At 38.1% G+C, this 16,415-nt stretch overlaps 1 protein-coding gene across 2 annotated transcripts in view; it reads left to right on the top strand.

Moving 5' to 3' along the window:
- sema5a (sema domain, seven thrombospondin repeats (type 1 and type 1-like), transmembrane domain (TM) and short cytoplasmic domain, (semaphorin) 5A) overlaps window positions 1-16,415 on the top strand; it is a 122,259-nt gene that overhangs the window by 81,584 nt on the left and 24,260 nt on the right. For both annotated transcript variants that reach the window (XM_026292898.1, XM_026292896.1), the window contains exons 14-15: window positions 89-232; window positions 4,985-5,132. In XM_026292898.1, the coding sequence (XP_026148683.1) occupies window positions 89-232; window positions 4,985-5,132 (292 nt within the window). The remainder of the gene's footprint in view (window positions 1-88; window positions 233-4,984; window positions 5,133-16,415) is intronic.

Raw genomic sequence — 16,415 nt, 5'->3', positions numbered from 1 at the left:
TCTTGTTGTTGTCATCCTTTGGCCTCCATCACTTCTCCATCAGCAGCTAAATTAAGCTTGACGGATTTTGTTTTTTGCCACTGCATAGAAATGGAGCATGGACTCCCTGGACTGCCTGGTCTCCCTGCAGCACTAGTTGTGGCATCGGCTTCCAGGTCCGTCAGCGCTCCTGCAGCAACCCGACTCCTCGCCATGGAGGACGAGTGTGTGTGGGCCAGAACCGTGAAGAAAGGTACACATCCACACACCCACACACTTATGCATTTGTACATTCAATCACATACCGATTAAAGCAAATACAAGCTCTAGTTGCATTCTTGAACTTCTGTGCATATGAAAGACAAGAAAAAAGCTATTTCGCTCCATAATTTGCAACCTGCAGTATGACTTTGACTGTGACTTTTTTTTTTTTTCCTTTTTTTTTTCTCACTTCTGTCTAACTTTGTGACAGCCAATTAAGGAATGAGTGGGATAGGCCTGTGCTTGGTAATTATCTGGCTTTCACACACACACACACCAAGTCTACATTTTGAAGCTTTGGAGGCTTTGGCATAAAGTAATCGCCTTTTCAAAAATGTTTGTATGGTTTCCAAGTAACCTAAAAAAAAAAAATCTGTTTTTTAAAATATGTGACGGAGCACATATTGAGACATATAGAGCAACACAGGTAGAAAGGGTGAACACCTGAGTGTTCTGAAAGGATTTGGTTCTCAAATTAGAACTGAATTAAATTGAGTTGAATACTGTATTGTCATTGCAAAAGAAGTGCTTCAACATTTTATAGGGCCACTCCTTTCAATGATACACAAGAATGAGGAGAATTATTATGGTTACCTGAAAATTTTGGGTTTGCCAAATCAATAAAGAGCTGAGAAAAACTTTTTCAGCGTCCATATTGCTTGAAGATTACACTAGTGGTTATATTACATTATATATCTTAATAAAGACTGCCATTTCTTAATGAACTGAAGGATTCTTACTGTGTACCCTTGGTGTCTGTGTTACCGTTGTGGATGTTTTTAATCCACCTCCTGGCAATAACCAGAGGTGGAGCGGGAAAAGGTGTAAATAAATACAGTTCAGAGGGCACAGGAAAAGAAAGAAGAGAAATAAATTGTTACCAATCGTTACCATGGCAACAGAAACTGCATTGCAATGGACATGTAATTGGATATGGCCTTCAAGGATGAACCTTATATTACATCCTTTTTTCCCCTCATTTGTCTGCAGTTTTTCATTTCCTGTGTCCCTCCTATAACCTCCCACCGTCTTTTTTTCTTACTCACGGATGTTTCTGATGGAGCAGCCCTTTTCCCAAAGTCTGCTCCATCAGGAGTTTGGAGGAAAATATATGGAGTGACCAGCAAAGCCCAGTTACTCACAAACCACACCAAAGAATTGCTGGCTGGCACTAAAGACCATGAGATGCCACCCCCTCTCTTTCTGTCTGTGCTTTTAATCTCCTTTGTTTCATCTCCCCTTCCTGCTCTCAGTACTTGCCCTTTTCAGCTTTTTAGAACACCTTGGACCAGTTAGAGGCCAGCTGTGAGGGCTATAAAAGCATCTTTGTAAGCAAAGTGTGAGGAGAAAGCAGTGTTTGTGGGTATGTACGTGAGAGTCAGAGAGAGAGTCAGACAAATGGCAGTGAGATAGAAAGACAACAGAAAGAGAATATGTATTAACAGATGAATTATATTTTGTCAGTTTGAGTCTGCCTGAGGGAGAAAAAGATAAGATGACAACGCAAGAAAATGTTTGTGTGCATGTGTGCGTGTGTGTGTGTGTGTGTGTGTGTGTGTGTGTGTGTGTGTGTGTGTGTACGTCTAACTTTGTGATGACCAGGTGTCATACGCAGCACACGCAGGTGTATATTTCAATAAAAATGGAATTGTTCAACCTATGTAACGTTGCTGTCCCCTATATTTAATTATAGCTGCCATTGTGAAATAGATAACATCTTCTGCAGTTTTTAGTCTACTTTGAGATTCTTCTAATGCAATGACAGATTTTTATTTTATGGGGCACAAGCCTCCTTTTATATTTTTGCCTAACTACACACTTTGTTCTTTGCCTGTGTTCAAGTATGCCTCTATATGATTTTGCACACAGACACGTATTTACTACACCTTCTCTTTTCTGCATCTTGTTTAGCCAGCAGGCGTTCTGTATGTTTGGCCTTGATTATATGCGTAAGGCAGAGATTTTAAAGATAAAGCAAATGTTTTGAAACCAAATACTATAGGCTTAAATATGGCAGGTTAATGCCTGCATTTATGATCCTTCTGTTCGTATTTCCCTCAGCACACTGACATTGTCCATAATGCTTACTCAGCTTATGGAGAGTAATCAACACTGTTTTAGTCTGATCAGCTCTGTCTGTTTTTATAGAGAAGAGAAAAGCATAAGTTGGGATGAAGCCACTGATTTGTCTTAAATGCTTAAATGTGTGCAATGAAGATTTTGAAGCTCCAAATCTGTTCTGTATTGATCACAGCAGTTTTTTATTGCGCTATGGGTCATGAAGGGGCAGTTTGTGTCTGCGTTCAATCCTGTATGCATGGATGGATATGTCTTTTGTGTGTGTTTCTTATTCTCTCAGGCTCATGCAAGATTGTAATCCACACCATTTCTCACTTTTTCACAGTCCTCCTCCCCACTGTATCATACCACTGCAAGAGTGAGAAAGAACACACTACTCTAAGGATTTTTACAACCATGGCATGAATGTAACTTTTGATTTGCTATGAACAATAGCACAGTATTTGGGAATAGTACAATGGAAATATCAAGCCTGAGCTTCTGGCATATGGGTATAAAGTTAAATCTATTTTAGTACAAGAAGACTCAAAAGGCAGGCATGTGCCAAACACAACAAAAAAAGCAATAAAAGCAATTTTTATAGTATGCGTAAAAGTTATAAAATAAATTATATGGTTCTAATAGGGGTGGCAATTGTCTGTCGTTATTGTATAATGAAGACTGAGTAAGTATTTTAGCCATTGCAGTAATCCTGTCTTGTAAAACGATGTAATTAGAGATGATGCATGCATCTTTGTGGCTTTTTTAATACACTGTGTCAATGAATTATGCAAAATGCATATGATGGGAGATGGAATTGTCCTAGATGCACGTCTCTACACCACTCGCAAGTACGCCATAAACGCACGCGCACACACTTGCTGCTGTCACTGCCAGCATGTTTCAGTCAGATGTTCAAGCCACCACTGCCTCATGTTCACTGCACGCCATGGCCACATCAAAGAAATATAATGGGATTGTGAATGTTTTTTTTAAGTGAAATTTGCATGGTTTTACAGGCATCCATGTGTTATGGTATGGACACTGTGTAGTGGCTTTAGTTTAGTGGCGAAGCTTGAAAAGTGCAGTGATGTCTTCAGTGCCCTTTAAATATAATTTTAGTGCTATTTCAGCTAAAGTAGCTCTTCCTTTTCACAGACAACTCAAAAGACATTTCCAGACATGATTCACAATTTTTTTGAAATATTTCCTCATTTGGCTTTGTTGATGGTGGTAGACAGTTATGACATCCCTTCAAAGTCTCTCATAGATGTTCAACTGGGGTGGAATATAGCCTCTGCAGAGGCCACAGCATATGATTCACTTATATTTCATACCATTTAGGGACACCTCATGTCCTATGGATGGGGGATTGTAATCATGGAAGAGTCCTATCAGAATAGGAATGTTTCATCATAGGATAAAGTTGACCAATCAGAACAACCTTGTACTGATTTACAGTGACCCATCCCTGTAAAGATCAAGTGGACCCAAAACATGCCAGTAAAATGCATCTGTACCCCCTCACTGTAGGGGGTCACACAATCAGTTTTCCCTTAATTTGTCATTTGCCAAACTACCTTCATATCATCCCTTCTCATAACCACAGTTGTATCTAGTAATTAACTAAAGCTGCATTAATATTTTTTATTTTATTCTAACAACAATTTAAAGGACCTCTGTATGTGCAATAATTTGCAAATAATTCCTCTTAACTCTGCATCCCTCCAATATTTTCAGCATCTTTCAGCTCTTTGTTATGGTTTCCATGCCCACAACTTTAATTTGATGGTGTTTTGTTTTAATGTTTAACATCAACTGGCCAGGGACTGCAGAAGACAATTTGCCTTTTTGGATAACAGTGGTATATATCATTTGATGTTAATTAATGTCCCTGTTAAATAAACAAATAAATGAAATTACAATGAAATGTTTCAGTTTGCTCTCAAAGCTCTCATCAGCCGTCTTTCTAGCGACAGCAGAGGCAGCTCTTGTTTTTTTTTTTTTTTTTTCTGGGGCCAAAAAGCTCTCATAATCCTATTGTACAAAACCAGCCATAGCACACAATGGCACACAATCAGAACTAACATCTAGCTAGTGAAAACAGCAGACATTTTAGTACATATTGTAGAGCTAGATATATTTACCCCAGGAAAAATTAAAACTGAGCTGTAGTAGGTTATCTGCAAATCTGAAAGGCATTAAAAAGTCTTCAATTTGATTTTCAAATCATTATTTTTTTCTTGCCTGCTGAAGAGCAACATTATTTATAACCGTTTTCAGAAGACAGTTGTTGCAGGCTCACTGGCTCATAATGGACAAGCATTGATTTTACAAAACTGCCGTCCTCATGATCATTTCATGACCATCTCTTTTTCATCATTTGTCTTTGGGATAGTATTTGCCTTAGTACTTACAGAAATGGGATGTAAATGCCAATATATGATACTAAATAAATAATTGTATATTCTACTTTTATTTATTGTCATGTTTATTTGCTTTGATATGAATGTGAAAATATAATAAATTGTATCCTGTATGTTATTAAAAGATCTTAAATATATTTTGGTAGACTTTAGAAATCAGGTAAAAGGTCATTGAATGCAAAGAGATTTTGAACTCAGTATGTCTATCTGAGTAAATAATGAAACATATTCATCCCCTGCGGTTTGTTCGTCTTTCACAGGTACTGTAATGAACACCTGCCCTGCCCACCTCATGTTTACTGGTCGGCCTGGTCAGCATGGGAACGCTGCACTGTGCCCTGCGGTGGGGGCATCCAGTCACGACGAAGAACATGTGAGAACGGCAATGACTGTCCTGGGTGTGGTCAGGTATGTCACACAGAACAATAGTTCTCACATGCATCATCCTTCTCTCTGTCTTTCCTTTAGTGTAATAATTGACTCAGACTAAGCCATTTGATGCTATGAACAGGGAGCAGTGATATAGAAGATCTAACACAACCAAATCCACAGGCTTTATAGAGTTGCAGCAGCCATCATATTTATTACCAAGATACTCAATACCACACATATACAGTAATCACTCCACATATGAATGGACTTATTTTCTGCCTCAAAGCTTTCTCCAGAGCATGGATGATGCAAGAAATGTTGAAATACAGACATATTCCTTGTTGACAGAATTATGTGACGCTCATCTTATTTTTGGTGCTATTATCACACACACACACGCACACACACACACACGCACACACACAATCCCTCATACACAGCCCTGATAAAAATAAGAGTGAATGTTATAGCTGTAGCTTCTCATGTCATTCTTGGAAATGGATTAAGGAATGTGAATCAGCCTTGTTACTTGAAGTGTGTTTTTGTTTGCCTGTTTATTTATGGGGTTTCCTTCCATTTTGGTCAAAGATTTGAGTCTTGGTGGTTTAAGGACAAAGTGGATACTTAAATGTGTTTTTTACATGACTGGCTTAGACCATAGAGTTATAGAATGAAGATTATAATCAGGATATACAGATATGTAAAGCTGCTTTTCCACAGTATCTGTAGGTATATGGAACAAGATTCTATATACCTGCATATTTCAAGATTATATGGAAGATATTCATTTTGCTAAATTAGAGTGATGTTCAGAGAAATTTGTTTTTTTTAAAAATTCTGCCAAATGCTGAAAAAGCATTTAACGACCCAAATCACATTTAGCTGAAAAAGCACATCTCACAGGTTGTGTAATGGCCCGTTGTAAAGCTAAATAATACACTGCCAGAGTAATAAAACATCCCACATGAGGCCTTACAACCTCAAGAGCATATATAGTATCTGATAATTGCCAATGACACATTAGTAGCTGTAGAACACCCAAATGAAAAGACTGACCTCACATTAAGTAGCAATTTAGCAGCACCACCATATCATCTGCTGCCATGTGTATCTACCTAGCTTCACTCACACGCACACACATTCCCATAAAATGGCATCTGTGTTATTTCTGCCACTGCAACTTGTATCGTAACTGAAGCATCCTGGGAATGCAGCCATGTCCCTAGAAGAACTGCATGCAAGGAAACTGATGGACAGCATAAGGGAGTTTTAGTTCCTCATCACCGCTTTATCCAAAAGGGAAGCCCTGTCTTTTATAGTCTGTTGTGTTGAGAGTATTTTTGATGTATCTTCAGTTTGGACGCAGGCCACTGTAGGGCTGAGTGAGCAGGAGATGCTAGAGATAATTTTTATTGGTGTCAGGGGAAGGGACAGTCTGGTAAGAAGGACATGACAGTGGAGAGATGAGTCAGGCCAGTGGAAAAGGCCAAAAGAACACCCTATGCAAATTCACTAGTCTCTTTCATCCACTCCTTTTCCTTCTTTTTGACACTCTTTGTTTCTCTGATGCTCTTGGACTTTAATTTATTGTTTCCTTTTGCTTTGTTGTATTTTCTCGTCAGCGTCTTGTCTTCCAACATTGCAGCATGAACATAATTGGGGCCACCGCTGTCACAAAAGTTGTAATTACATGCAGATTTCACAGGCACTTTCTCTTTCCTGGGGAAGAGTTTATTTGGACAGCTTGGCTAACTCATATTATAGCTGCATATTTACTCAGACCCAAGAAGCATTTTCTGCCTTTCTTTGAAGGTCTGTGAGAAGATACTTCATTGCACAGCTGTTAATGTATAACAACTGCCTGAGTGTAACCCTAAAGGGGTGCACCGTGTTAATGTGAACCAGCATCCACCTTTTTCAGTGAAAACAGTTATATATTTGTATTTAACAACTGAAGCTCAATGATCATGGAACTCCTTTCATTTAATATCCTGCAGCGCTACCAGCAGGTTGGCAGCTCAATTTTTAAAGGCTTTGTTTTTGGCCTCTTTATTCAATTTGTAATTATTTTTTCATTTCACAATTCAACAGTGGCCCATGTAGGCCAGCTATTTTGTATTTAGGGGTCAGTTCTTTGCCTGCACTTTACTCAAAAATATAAAGATTGATGGAAATGATAACAGAAACCCCTTCCAAAGACAAAAAACTGATGAAAACAAAGTGTTATGAAGGTCCCTTGTTGGTTGATGGATAGTTTTTTATGTGGCTTCCATCTGCGTTCTGTTTCCCTGGACACATCCATGTTTAATTAAACAGAAGGAGACCACACATGCACAAAATCACACATAATCACACATATCTTCTGTCATTGTGCCTACTTTTGAGGCCAGCCACCCTACAGAGACCTGAATGAATGGGTTGTATATCTTAGATGTGTCGGATAGGGATAGGTTCTGAAAGCTCCGTTCTTGATCCAATTGCAGTTTGATAAATTCAAGGTCAATAAATCCTTTAATGACTCTTTCAGTAATATTCTCTGTTTAGTTCAGTCTCTTTTGCCTCTTTCTGTACTACAGAAAAACACAAATGCATAATAACTCAGCAATGCTGTTGTAAACAAACATTACAGACCAGCCTAAATGTTCCAAAGTAAACAAAAGCAACTGCAAGGGGGATAAGTCCTTTGTTTAGATATGTATTCAACATCTTAAAGTAAGAACTTGTGGTTTTCTTGATAACTTGCTCAGTCTCAGTCTAACACCAACATTGTACTTTATTCAATCACATATCAGATTGTGTGATGTGTATCAGTGCAAATTTGCTTTTTTGAGTAACTGTACAGTGCATGTAGTGCATATTTGTTTAATTGATAGTAACTGATTGAGTATTGATAAGTCAATATTATTTTCACTGTGTTGTTTTTACTTCGGGGTGGGACGGTAGATTAGTGGTTAGCACTGTTGCCTCACAACAGGAAGGACCTGGGTTCGCAACCCGTCAGGGGGCCTTTCTGTGTGGACTTTGCATGTTCCCCCTGTGCTTGCATGGGTTTTCTCCAGGTACTCTGGTTACCTCCCATAGTCCAAACACATGCAGGTTAGATTGACTGGTGACTAAATTAACTGTATATGTGAGTGTGAGTGTGAGTCTCTATGTGTCAGCCTGGTGATGGACTAGTGATCCCCCTTTCACCCAGTGTCAGCTGGGACTAGCTCCAACCCCCAGCCCTCAGGATTAGTGGTGTACCTAATGGATGGATGGATGTTTTATTTTTGCACAGCCCCCCAGTGAGGAGAAAACACAAAAAAGAAAAATGAGAGATTGCAGGGTAAATAAATGTCACAGAGTGGTGATAAAATGTGTGTGGTTAATGCCCTACAACCTTCAGCACCGCAAAATGCACCTAGTTTAGGCTTTGTTAATTAACATAGTTTCCATCACTGACTATCATCCTTGTCTGACAATGGCCTTAAGTCACATTTAAAATAGTAATTTGTTATTAATTACCTGAATCTGACCTCAGATTAATAAAGTTTATGTTATCTGTTCTTGTCTTGTTTTAATAAAGAATTCTAGAAATGCTAGGTTCTTCAAATTTCATCTTTTGTTAGACGTGTTTGATGAGTGGGATAAGAACTTGATTCAGATAAAATGCATTCCTATTGCTACTTGTATGTAAGATTTATGTATTCAGTCATCTCTTGGCCTTTGCAATACATTAATTAATACTGTAGTATGATAATCTGCATGTTTACACTGACATCAGGCAGAAAACTTTGTATTTTATACAAAGAAGCACTGAAGTTGGTAATACCCATCTCTTGCAAAAATGTACAGTCAACATTTCCAACATGCTGCAAAGTGAACTGGAACAAAAAAGCTGTTCCGTTCTTAGTTTCTTATGATTCTTTATTGATTCCCACAGCGCAGGAATGTTGTTCTGTGTGTCATTGGCATAAGCTTTAGCAATCTTCATCATCAGGGAACTAATTAGTCTTGAGGTGTTCAGTGTGTTATTTTGCTGATGCAAAAGGCCACATGACTGCAACTTCATCAGTCTGAGCCCTGGTCCATGCAGCACCGCTCCATCTCTCCAGTTTCACTGTATCTGCATTACAGGTTTGAATCCCCGAGAGGGGGAGAACTCTGGGCTGAAAATAAACAAGCAAAGCTCTGATGGCCCAGAAGAAAAACATTTTTTCTAAACACTGAAGGAGAGAGTCGTTCATTTTGAGTTAGGTAAATGGAATAGCATTAATTAAAAAAAGATTATTAATGAAAAATGAATTAGTGTGATAAAATATTTTAAAAAGAAAATAATTGACTATCTTTAATTTGGTTTGTAGTTTAAACGTGTTGAAACCCTGCTGTTAGTCAGGGCTGACTGAGATATTTTTAAGAGTGAAGCAATTAGGTCTTCATTGCTGAGTAAAAGGGAGACAGGTGAAAAAGAATAAAAAATATTAGATATTACAACTCATTTTTACCTCTACAAGCAGAGAGTTACTGAAAAAATGACCTAAATAATGCATAATACCCAACATGCAGTATTAATTGGCTTTGTCAGTCTCACTTGTAAATCTGCATATCACATGTAATCCCATTCCCATCAACATCTCTTTTGCAAGATAGATCTGAGCACAGCAGATTGAGACATTCAGGGTTTAAAATCTTCCTTCCTTCTTCCTGTTCATTAACATCATTTTATGTTCAGCTCTTCCAGTTTTTACTGTTTGAGTAGAATGTGACACAAGAACGACCAGATACTGCTTCATAACAAGTGGCTTCTTTTTATGTGACAGTGGTGAGCCGCGATACTACAGAACCCTTGTTAGCCTGACAATATGTTTCATGGCTAAAATGAAATTTTTTTTATCGAATGATACATTTTTTTTCTTTCTTAGAAAGGAAGAAGTGATGGTATGAGACTTAAATTGTATTTAAATGAATAGTACGATGGTTAAAAGAGTGTCTGTCCAAGAACAGCAGCTGGACTGGGATTTGGCTAAATGCAGTTGGTTTAGCATCCAAATGGTGTTTGATGATTTCTCCACAAAAGAAGAACTTCTGACACTACTGCCAATGAAGACTACAACAAGGAGAGTTGATATCTACAATGCACTGAAGAGGTTCTTCATAGCGAAAAGGGTACCATTGGAAAAGCTGGTGTCAATGACAGATACAGATGAGGCTCCCACCATGACCGGCCAACATACAGACTTCATTGCACAATGCAAAGGTGATGCCAACTTCCCAAAATTTCTACGTTACCACTTCATCATTCACCAATAGATGATATGTGCAAAGGTTTGATCATGTGATGACTCCCATCATGAAAATCATAAATAGCATCCGCTCCAAAGCCAAACAACACAGGATATTCAAGGTGCTATTGGAGGAGTTGTCAGCTGAATATGGTGACCAGTTTCTCCACACAGTGTCATTCATTTCAAATCCTTTCAGGCAAGTGGACATTACATGCATTGCTGAACAACTAAGTACAACATTCAACTTGGACAGGTGGAGATTGAAATCCTAACACTGCAAAATGACCTCCACCTCAAAGCCCAGCAGAGTGCAGCAAACTTTTGGTGCCTTCTGGACACAGAAAAGTACAAAGGTGCGTGCACAGCAGCTGTTAAAGGTTCCTGCCTTCATGCTTCAGCCTGTCTCTGTGAATCAGCCTTTTCTGACATGAACTTCATCAAGAACAAATACAGAACATGCCTTACTGGTGCACATCTACAGAGTTGCAGTGTCAAATTATACCCCAGATAACAGTACTGATTGACCGTCTAAGACCTGATGGACATGCTTGGTTGTGGACTTATTTTATTCACAGGACTCTGCAGAATGTAAATCTACCATCCATTTGTCTGTTTGTAGCAAATAACTGGTGAAAACAACCAGAGAAAAAATAGAATTAAAACTTTTTAATGTGGACTGAAAAGTGAAGGACGATGGTTTGATTGTTTTTCTCAAGCATCATACGTCTTTTGGACTAAAAGCTTGGAGACATTTTGTACACTGGACTCTTACGAAAACACTGATATGCAACATTTGCATTTCAGTACATGTGTGGATCTGTATACATCAGCAAAGGTAAGATTTACCATCTTGCTGTGTACTCTTGTTCAAATTAGGCTGGCGATATTTTGAAATAGATTCTGAAATAAAGTTTGCGACCCACAGACGGGCCCATAACTTATCAGGAGTTCAGTTGTGCAGCTAAGTGGTGGAGACTGTATGGAGCCAGAACAGTAACAGTTAAACTTTAACACTAAAAAATAACACCTGGCACTGAAAAATAGAACATTTGTGCTGAAAAGAAAAACACAAGTATTAACACTGAAAATAATTATAATCTCAGTTTTTGATGATGTTTTTTTTAGGCCAAACTTATTTTTTTCAATGACAAACTTCAGATTTTCAGTCATTGTCTGTTTTTAAATGCCACAGTCTTTTATTCAGTTTCGAATTTCTTCTCACTGTTTTGGTGTGAAGGGGAGGACTCTGAGTGGATAAGAAGAGCATGATTGCTGCATATTCAGTAGCATCTGCAAGAAGAGATGTCTGTCAACTGTCACTTTTCTAGCTCGATTAGACTGGGGATGGATGTAACTCATTTAGTCTCAGCACCTGTAACTGAATTTATGAGAGATCTGAAATTTTAATACAAAGTACCCTGACTATTATACTGTAAATAGCATTTTTTTTTCAACCTCCTCAACTGTATTACAAATTTTGTTAATTGAAGGAGTTCCTTTGTTACAATCTGCCCCACTACCAGGGTAAGTCGTAACAATAAGAGTGAAGAATTAAAAGCTGTGACTGCATCACAAATTATACATAAATTTGTTTATTGTGAATACACACCAACACTTCCAAACAGCTTCCAAAAATACCTACTAACCAAATCCTATTACATCTAACCCCTAAATCTGCATTTGTCAGATGCTCAGTAAGCTTCCTCCTCACATGGAGGAAGTTCAAAATACAAATCTGCTGCTTCAGTTAAATAAGCAGTCAACAGATTCTCTTGCTGTGCTCTGAATACTCTTCAATTGGTGTGATAGCCCACACACAGCATCTGCCTTAATTCTTGTTGTTTGAAGTTTTATAATTTCTCGTAGAATCTTTCCAGTGTTACATGGCAGATACAGTATTATTTTCTTTCCCTGCCTCACCTCATCTGATTCAGTCTTAAATATGTGTACCAGCACACTCCTATCAGTTTTCCTATTCCATTATCTTGACATGCTGAAAAAAAGAGCAGGATAAGGAAAATGTATTTAGTTAAGTCAGAAATGGTTGTAACACTTTGGGTTATGGGTTGTTTAGCCAGCAGAAGCTCCCTGATGGTTTGAAATTAGCAGAGGTGAAATGCCTCAATTTTCAGCTTCGAGACTATTCTCTAATATAATATGAGTTGCCCAGTTTTATCTTTAACAGTATCACTACTTAACTAATTCTAGTCTTGGTAAAAAAAAATTTTAAAAAAAATTACTTTCTTACCTGTGAAATCTGTTTTTGGTTGTAAAATCTTTGTAACTATTCACACAGCCCTTAGATCCCACGTGAAAGATCAGGACGGAAACGTGGAATTGATCACATGATTGATGGGTCTTCCCTTCCAGGTGATTCTCATGTTGTTACAACCATAGCCAGACTCCCCTACCCAATGTTTGTGTAAGCAGATTGTTGGGTGAACACACATTGTGTGTGTGCACGTGATTATGTGCAGTGGTGGGTAGCTAGGAGACCTGCTCCTGGCTGGCAGCAGGTTTCATTATGAAGCCAGACTAGAGGGAAGGCAAAGAGAAAGAGAGTCTGTTTGACAAAGAGTGTTTTGGTCAGTGCTGCTAATTGAACTGATGTGTCATGGAGACTTGAGGAACATTAGGCCTTCGTCTCTGCAGACCTAACCTCAGTAGATAAAGATGTAGACACTGGAGAGAATTAGTCACTATCACATCCACAGCATTCACTTAAAAGTTTGAGTACTAGTGTGTACAGACATCCTTGTACATGAACATACTTGCTTTCCTCTCCCTTTCTGCTCTCACACAAGCAGTTCTCCAAGTCCAATAAGAAGTATAATGAGTGTAATGATAGTAGGAGGCTGGAGAGGCATGGCTCCTTATTATTCACCTCCCACAGCTGGCCAGGCACCACAGAGAGCCTTTTGTACATGCACACAAATACACATCCTTTCTGTCCTCCATACACACACACAGACAAACACACAAGTAAAGACATGCAATGAATTTCACTGTCCACTCCACATTCATACATTCTTCAATAAAAATATAGGAGAGAAGCTGAGGGCTTATTCTTTCCCAGCACTCAGACACTGTGCTGACACAGATTTGCTTCCTCTCGTTTTCTTTCCTCTTTTTTGCCCTTCTCCTTTCTCAGCATGTATACCCTCAAACTATAACACCTAGAAAATAAGCAGAAAGGTCTGTGGATGGAGATGAGTATGACACAGGAGCAGCTTGAATCCATAACTCAGCCATGCATAAAGTTATAAACATGCACATGTTTCACATACACACACGCACACACACAAATCAGTGTCAAGGTGCCAGCCTTAAGGCAAACTTTCTTTCTATAGCCAACTTTACAAATGGACAGACACACACACACACATATATATATATGTATATATATGTATGTATATTTCTACACACACACACACACTTAACCACCCAGCGACTACTTCTATACTGACTAACCAGGCAGCCTGTTTGTGTGAGGCAGTAAAGATGCTATCAAGCATCCTTCCAGCCAGCTTTCCTATGCTCCAGCCAGAAGCACATTAACGTGTTGCCCATCTCAGAGCAGCTGCCTGTTAAAGGTGCTGCACAGCATAAAAACACTGCTCTGTTTTCCCATAATGCGTATCAGTGCTGTCATCGGGGTGGCATGGATATGAGTCGAAGTCAGTGGACTAATTGAATCCAATTTTGTGTTCCTCATGCCACTTGTCACATTTGACTGCATCCCACCATGTTTTCACTTTTGTTTAATGCTTCTGAAATTGAGATGTGAATTTGGCTGAATAAAAAGAGCAGGGAATGTTTCGTTTTTTGTTTGCTTGATTTTTTTTTTTAAATTTTTTTTTTTATCATTTTATTACTTTATATTATTAGCACAGCATATCAACTGGAAAGAATGGGATGAAACATTTAAAAAGCTAATTTTGCACAGCTACTTTTTGCCTAAATGTTTAATTCAAATGTGACTCCCTTTTGTTCAGAAAGTCACATTTATATAGCCGACATTTATTGTATGCCTAAGATGACCTATTCACTGCTGTGACTAAATGAATGGTTATTTTACTTCACTTGTGGGTCTATGTGTGTATTTGGGGTATAAGTTTATACGGGCAGAGCTGGACTGATATTTATTCCAGATCCTCAGGTCCATTTTTAATGCATTATTCAAAGCATGTTATAAAAATTGCCACTCTTAAAGCAGGAGGGACTGTTTTTGTTTTTGTTATAATACCGGATTTTGTATTCACATGCATAGCCCTTATAACAAGGTGCTCTTTATTGCAGGAAAATGCAATAAACCTCATTCACCATTCTTCAGCACTGTTATTGGATGTAATATAGTCAACAGCAGGTGTCTTCAACCTTTATTCACATCATGAACCCCCAGATGATACAGGGTTGATACTGCTGATCGCTACCATATCTTCATAACATTGCATTATATTTATTTACATTCAGTCTATGATTATTGTTATTCAGTTATGTTTATTTAACAGGCTTCCAAAGCATTCTGCAGAACAGGACGTTTTTTGGTCAGTTTTCTAAAGCTGGGAAATAATTTTGGCATTCTTGTGTTTTCCTTTAGCCAGGAATGAACTGTCAAATCTCCACAGCTGGTCACTGAAATTAAAGCTACTGTTATGTATGTGCAGAGACCAGGTGAGGTGAGAATGGCAGGGTGCGATGGCTGAAACACTCTGTTCCTCACATGGTTGAGGGCTTTTGAATATGCTGCAGTGTGTGAATTTGTGTGTGTGCTCATCATAAATAATGTGTAGTCTTTATAATATTTATTGTGCCTTAAACTCTGAATCCATTATTCATGAAAAGGATCCACAGTGTAGCAAAGGGTATGCATTAGTTTCCTGTTGTCTGCATCTCACCACTGAGTATTGGAGATAATCTTCAATTTAGGTTTTTCTGATGCTGAACTTAGCCTCCTGTTCAGCTGCTAAGGGGAAACACATTTTTTATCCTATTTTTGTTGAGAAAGAGTGACAGATATCCTAGTTACTGGCTTGGCACTGCATCAAACTTACTTTCAAATTTGTGAAACTTTTTTTTGTGTGTAAAAGTTTAAAAATGTTGATTTCACTTTCTCAACTGAGACAACAATACACCAGGTGTAGACCAAATAGACCAAATATAATAAATCTGTGTATTAAAATGCTCAGTTTTCTAAACCCATTCTTATTGTTGTCTAGATGGAGAATGTACAGTGAAATCATTTTGGCTATTGTGTCAAAGATAAAATGTTGTTTCACAAATCTGAAAGTGGGTTTAATACCAGGATAGGACTTTACCCCTGCACAACAGTATGTGGTGCAAACAACAGCCTATAGTCAGTTGTTGCCATCCTGTATTTACAGATATGACTTAACACACACAATAGTGTGCAAAGGTTTTAGGCTCTAAAAGTAAAGCAAGGATATTTTCAGAAATAATGCAATGTATACTTTTTTTTAATTAATTAACTTCAACAAAAGCGCATAGACCATCTGTTGCAAGGATGTTTTTTGAGTGTTTGGGATCATTGTCATGCTGTGAAATGAATGTACCTCATGTTATGCGAATGTATATATTTTGTTACAGATAACAATCTAAATGTAGAAAGTGCCTATGTGTTTGCAAAATACAAATAAAAATGCAGAAACCTTTCAATCAACACACCCCTACCACCACAAATTAATAACTGAGGAATAATAACCTTAGATGGTTCATGATTATAATGAATGATGGTTCATTTTGCTTTGCTTCTCTTGGTCTGTGTGTGGTTTTGGCCTCATTTTCTCTGCATTTCCTTTCTCCTGCTGATATGTTTTACCATTAATTGTTAGGTTTGAAATTATACTTGTGTGGTTGTCACTGACCTTCTGTTTGTTTATTTTATTTTGTTGGCTACACAATTAACCCTAACTGCGAGACCTTAAAGCCAGCCTCACTGTAGGTGTCCTTAGTTTAATCCTAGTCCATTTAAAACTGTAATCAAAAATGTGCATCATATGTGACTGATAAAGGTTCTTAAGAGCCCTATTAG

This window comes from Mastacembelus armatus, chromosome 20, assembly GCF_900324485.2.
Source record: "Mastacembelus armatus chromosome 20, fMasArm1.2, whole genome shotgun sequence".
NCBI classification, from domain to species: Eukaryota; Metazoa; Chordata; class Actinopteri; order Synbranchiformes; family Mastacembelidae; genus Mastacembelus; species Mastacembelus armatus.
The sequence above is the reverse complement of the archived record's forward strand: the minus strand, read 5'-3'. Positions and strand labels throughout refer to the sequence as shown.